This window comes from Astyanax mexicanus, chromosome 8, assembly GCF_023375975.1.
Source record: "Astyanax mexicanus isolate ESR-SI-001 chromosome 8, AstMex3_surface, whole genome shotgun sequence".
In the NCBI taxonomy this organism is placed as follows: Eukaryota; Metazoa; Chordata; class Actinopteri; order Characiformes; family Acestrorhamphidae; genus Astyanax; species Astyanax mexicanus.
Window position 1 is genome coordinate 25571972 of NC_064415.1, and position 6125 is coordinate 25578096.

General features: G+C 34.7%; 1 protein-coding gene across 1 annotated transcript in view; it reads left to right on the plus strand.

The window, feature by feature from the left end:
* Window positions 1–3274, plus strand: part of arrb2b (arrestin, beta 2b) — a 73271-nt gene extending 69997 nt beyond the window's left edge. Inside the window, exon 15 of the mRNA XM_049482472.1 lies at window positions 99–3274. Coding sequence (XP_049338429.1) covers window positions 99–192 — 94 coding nt within the window. The 3' untranslated portion in view covers window positions 193–3274. The remainder of the gene's footprint in view (window positions 1–98) is intronic.
* The last annotated feature ends 2851 nt before the right edge of the window (window positions 3275–6125 follow it).

Sequence of the window (6125 nt, forward strand, 5' to 3'; positions counted from 1 at the left end):
TATTGACCTTGATCTCTCTCTCTCTCTCTCTCTCTCTCTCTCTCTCTCTCTTTCTCTAACTCACACTCTCACACATGCACTCTCTCTCCCACTCACAGTAATTTTTCTCAGGATGACGACTTTGTGTTTGAGGACTTTGCACGGCTGAGGCTGAAGGGGATGAAGGACGATGAGGACGACCACTTCTGCTAGCCCTTCTTCCCCATCCCCATCCCCACAGCCGGTCACAGGAGTGTGGGGCTAGAGCTGGAATGGAGGGGCTCCACACGTCAGTACTGCTACCCCAACATCCCACTGGGCCAATCTGACAGAGTGGGATACTCACTGAGTTTTTACACCCTCACTTGTTTTCTCTCTCTCTTCTTTTTTTCTTTCTCTTGCCCGTCCTCTGCTCCCCCATCCCATTTGCATCTGTGATGCTGTTGTCTATTGACTTTTTCTCTCTTTTTTTTGTGAGCTACTTTGTTTTAGTGCATGTGAAGAGAGAAAATGAAGCCGAGTGAGGGAAGGTGTTGAAGTTAAATGGGTTGTCTGACCATCATGGTCTAGGAAAATGGACAGAGGGTCCATTAATTCAGGGGTGATTTTTTTTTCTTTTTAATTTTTGTTTTCTATTTTTTTTCTTCTTTTTTCTTCATTTCTTTCCCACTATAAATGGGGTGGGCATTAATAGCTTTGTAATTATTGTAACATAACATTTCTGTCACACAAGAACCTTGTATCCCCATTTTTGTCCTTCAAAATTTTAAATGGGCAGCTCTTCTTTGTGTTTGCATTGTTTCAGAGATTCACAATGAATGGACCAATAGAAATGCTCCAAAATTACTTGGAGCATTTTTTTTTTACATTTACTTACATGCAAATGAAGATGTTTATATTCTTCACTTGGAAAGTTGCCATTTTCAGATTTTTATCTGATGACATTTTTATGAAGGACATATTTGTATTTGTAAGTAATGCTGCACAGTAGAAAAGTGCACCACAACCCCTCCATAGTCAGCTAAATATTTCTGAAGGTCTTTTATAGTAAAGTAGGTGTTGTGATTTGATTACAGCAGTCTTACATTTTCTTGCCTTCCAGACCTTAATTTGATAAAGACTTGACATTTAGTTTTTTTAATGCATTTTTTTTACATTTGATTTATATGCATTTTTTATGGATACTCCTGATCAAGACTTTTCACTATTTTGACATGATTCGACACTTAAACACTTAAAACTTAAAATTACCTAAAATTAAATGTTTTCTCATTTACCTTCATTTTGTGTAAAGTAGCAATTTTGGAAATACAGGTTTTGTGTGTGACAGCTATGATATGTAACATGTTACTTACCAGATACAGATACATATAGGGAACTTGAGTTTAAGATTAATTTTTTTCTGTTGTCAAATCCAGTGAAAGGCTTATAGACCATCACAGGACTTTGATCCACCTCTTTTTTGTATTTTTATCTTACAGTATAGTTATGTACACATGTATACATATCGCAAGACTGTACGGACGGGTATGACTAATCAGTGCACTTAACAGAGCACTCAGCAGTCACGTTAAGTAAGGTGTGGCATTGGTGAATTGTAGTAGTTTGCATTGGACCATAAAACACCTGATGTATTATTGTCATGTAGATACACCATTCATTTGACATGTGTATAGAATGAGTGTTGTTAGTGAGGATTGAATGACTAGAGATGGACACTGCCAGATCTGTCTGCAGATGCCTGTTGCTACTGTACATGCTTCACATATAACTCACCATTTGGAAGCGTGTTGGTGAAGATTTCTTCATTTCCATTTCTTTTGCCAAAAACAAACAAACACTTTTGCTTGCTTAGTTGAATTCACTGAACCGTTTAAGTTAAATCAGCAGGAAATAGATGTTCATTAACTGAAAGTCAGTTTCAGGTGTTTGTCGTAATTTTCAAGAAATTCCAAGAAAAATCAAGCTTTTCAGTTTAAGCTGCTTTCCTTTTTTCCATATTTATTAGTGCCAACCTCTCTAGTTAACCTCTGCATAGTAGTGAAGGCCAGGTTTAGATTATACAGTTTAACTAACCTGTCTAAGGAATATTTAACCTACTGAATCAGGTCTGTGTTAAAAGCACTTTTATTTTTGTTGGGAGTCTGTATCTGTCATCCCATGTTAGTACACAGTACATATTTGCTGATATGAATTGGCGTTGCCTCTACTCCGCCCCCTTGTGTCAGTAAAATGTGCTGTACTTAAGCCTGCCATGTTTTTTTTTTGTTGTTATTTTATTTGAATGCAATAGGAAAACTTTTCTATTGTTTGAAAAATATTTTTTTTTATCATTATATCTCAACCACTATAAATGAGCCACAGTATATTAATGATAACTTACAATAACTGTAGACAGTAGACAATAACCTTCAGCCTGGCTGTGATATACTATATTTATATACCCCAAATCATCTTTCCTCAACATGGTCCCTCCTTTATACACGCAATGGCCCGGGGTGGGATGGATTCAAGACACTCCTGAGGAGCTACTTTGATTGTTGAATATACCACTTGTAATCATTTTATTCATTTTATTTTATTGTATTTCATTTATTATAGTCACGCAAAGAAAAGTGTCAAATATTGCCATTGTCTTATATTTTAGTTTTAAGTTTTATTTTTGATCAGAGTATATAAGTGAAAAGTTTATGAATGAACTAACCAGAAATTCCATGCTGTATTCTGATACACTGTATATTATATTATCTTTATTTTCGAATATTATACAGCAGCTGTTGTCAAATGTCTGATGGTGTACATGCATTAATACCAGCAACAAAACCCTCGAACTTATGGACCATGTGAATTAATAGTGGTTTATACCTTCAGACCAGTTCTGCTGTCTGACGTATTTGTTTTCTAATTAGCCATTAGGAAGAGAGTCATCAACATGTGACCATAAATAATGATTTGTAGTAATGATTTTCAGATAGTTATGTACATTATATTATATTATAATACAACTATTATACTTCTATTAGAATATTTTCACAGATGTCTGACACCCTTTGGTTTATGTAAGCAACCAACACATCATTCATTGGGTTTGTGAATAATATGGGCTGGGTTTTCCAGAAAACATCTCAGCAGAAAGATGACTCTTGAATAGTAGATTCTCTCTCTGTCTCTTCAGTAAAGAGAATAGAAGGTTTGAGAGAATTCTCAGCTACATCTAACTAATAGACAGGCTCTCAGCACATTATGTCCTCTATTCCATTTACAGTCAAATAAACGATCGGATCACGTAATGCAAGGGTGTCTGCATATGTGTAAATTTGTTTACTGTCTGCTGTCAGATTTAGAAAGCTTATAGGTTTTGTGTTATTCCTTTGTTAAGGAATTTTGAAATTGCAGGGAGACTATTTTTTTATCAGATGGCCTAAAAAAAATCACCTTATCTTTGTCCTGTTGTGAGTGCTTTGCTAGAAAGCCAAGCATGCAAAAGCAACTGTAGGCTTTGAGAATGTTGTATTATCGTGATAAAGCACTCTCTCAGACCATCTTAATGTACAACTTTGCTTTTTTTCAGTTCGAATGGAGCCTCATGTGTCTGTGAACCAGTCAAGTGTATAAAAGAAATATTATATTGTATATCTTCCCTCAGATTTAGTAGGGTCTATCTAAGGAAAACGCACGCTAATGTTGGTTTATAGATTATATTGTACCATGTCAGACCTTTTTGTATTTTAAGGATGATTTTAAGCTACTTTTACTTCTCACTACTACTAAAATTGATATTCAAAAAATAAAAATAAATGCTACCTGGTAATTTAATTCACAAATAAAGTAAGATGAAATATATTGATATTATGAATTCCAAGATACTGTATAAGCAATATGTTATTTTAGTCAATAAAATGGAATGAAAATTCACCAAAAAATGCAAGTTTTTTTTAATACATGAAGACATTGGAAAATATATGTTGCTTCTTTATTTTGTACTGCGTTTTAGAAAATGTACAAAAAAAACAAACAAAAAAAACAACAAAGAGTTTGGTCTCAGTCTTTATTTTGTGTCTGAGTGTGTGAAATAAATAAACAATATAATGAATAATAAATAAATAAAGAGAATGTAAGAAGAGACAAAGAATTGATAGACTTGGGTAATTATAAAAACTGAAAAAGTAGGCCACATTAAATGATCTCCATTCCCGAACCTTCCCTGCTTCCTTGTCCCAATTCTCAGTAGGTGTAGCTCCAGCAGAAGTAGGTTAATTTCATCATTCACTTCTAGAGACTGGAGATATAGGGAAGGATTTCCTGAAGATGTGAATAACAGTGATAGCTTCCACATTTCCCTGTGTTTCTAGAGGTGCTGCTTTACGCACTGCTTTAGCATGTGTGTTAGACAATGAAAAAAAAAAGAAAATGGGGTGAGAAAGAGGTGAAAATAGATACATTGGTTGTCTTGCCATTATGGTCTAGAAAATGTCCTTGGGCAGAAGGCCACCAATTTATTCAGGGATGATATTTTTCCCTCTTTCCCAATTTTCCTGTAAAAAGAAGCTTGTGGAGCATCTTTTGCCTGAATGGAGTAAAAAAGGCCAGGTTGCTTTTGCTGTTTTTGCGGTGCACAGCAGCACCAAGAGATATGAGACAGAAGCATGTAGCGCATGCATAAAAGCCAAAAGACGCATAAATTCCGATTTGACCGTTTACACTAATGTCCATGGATCGGATATGTGTACGATTTAGTACCACATATGGAAATGACTCAAATCTGATTTGAAAAAATCTGATTTGGCTCGTTCACACAGCCATAAAAAAATCTGATCTGAGCCACATTAAGCAAAATCTTCAGCCTGGTAATGTGAACATTGTCTAATTTATGTAGTAAAGTAAAGACCAGAGACACAGCCGGACTCACCTAGACATTTTGTAGACCAGTCCCCTTCACCAAGAACGAGTGAGTGTCTTAGACTGCCTTAATTAAGTGTACAGGGCAGTCTAAAGGATGAGAAGCAAAGTAGATATTTCCACTGGAAAACAGTTTTTCAAGTAAGTAAGTGTGTTTGAACAGTAAAGACACAGCTCATGTGTTCCTATCAAATTAGCCTACAGTATTTTGTTCTGTTTGCCACTGAGACAAGCTGAAGATGGTCAGTTGAGCTGCAGCATGTGTCTATATGTACTGCAAATTAAGTAAAAAAACAATATTTGTATTAAATTTAATTTTTTAGATGTTGCACATCAGACTGATGAACAAATCAAACATTAAATTGAACGGGGATAATCAATACATCAGTTTTTAACTAAAATAATATTTAAAAAATAACCACTTTACTTCATGACTTCATTATATATATATCATTGACTGTGTGCAAGGTATTATGAAAGCTTAAGATTAATTACCAAAGATAATTAGTGTCAGAAAGCTGGGTTTGCATCCTTGGTCATGGGTCTTCCAGCAGGACTATGACCCCAAACTTACTTTAAAAAGCAGCTAGAGATGAACTAAGGGTTTTGAAGTGCCAGCTCAGTGGAGAGTGGAGAGATCTTAAAATTGCAGTTGTGAGAGGGCACCCTTCAATTATCAGAGACCTGGAACAGTTTGCAAAATAGAATGGTATAAAATTCCAGTTGTTTAAGTAAATTAACAATAAGTTGATGGTATTAATAATTTTTGACAGCTTGTTTTGCATGACATATATGAATTTGTGTTTGTGTTTTTCCAATAACATTTGTATTTAAAAATATATGTATAATTGCAATAATTTTCAGGGGTGCCAACACTTTTGACCATGACTATATATTATTATATAGTATATATCATTTACAGCTTTGGAAAAAAAATAAGAGTCCACCTAAACATGAGGAGTTTCTTAGATTTTACCAAAGTGAAAACCTCTGGAATATAATCAAGAGGAAGATGGATAGTCACATGCCATCAAACCAAACTGAACTGCTTGATTTTTTGCAGCACCAGGAGTGGCATAAAGTTATCCAAAATTAATATGATTATGAATATGAATATAAGCTTGTTTTCTTTGCATTATTTGACCTCTGAAAGCTCTGCATCTTTTTTGTAATTTCTGGCATTTCTCATTTTCTGCAAATAAATGCTCCAAATGACATCTAATAATGACAATATCTAAATGTCAGTA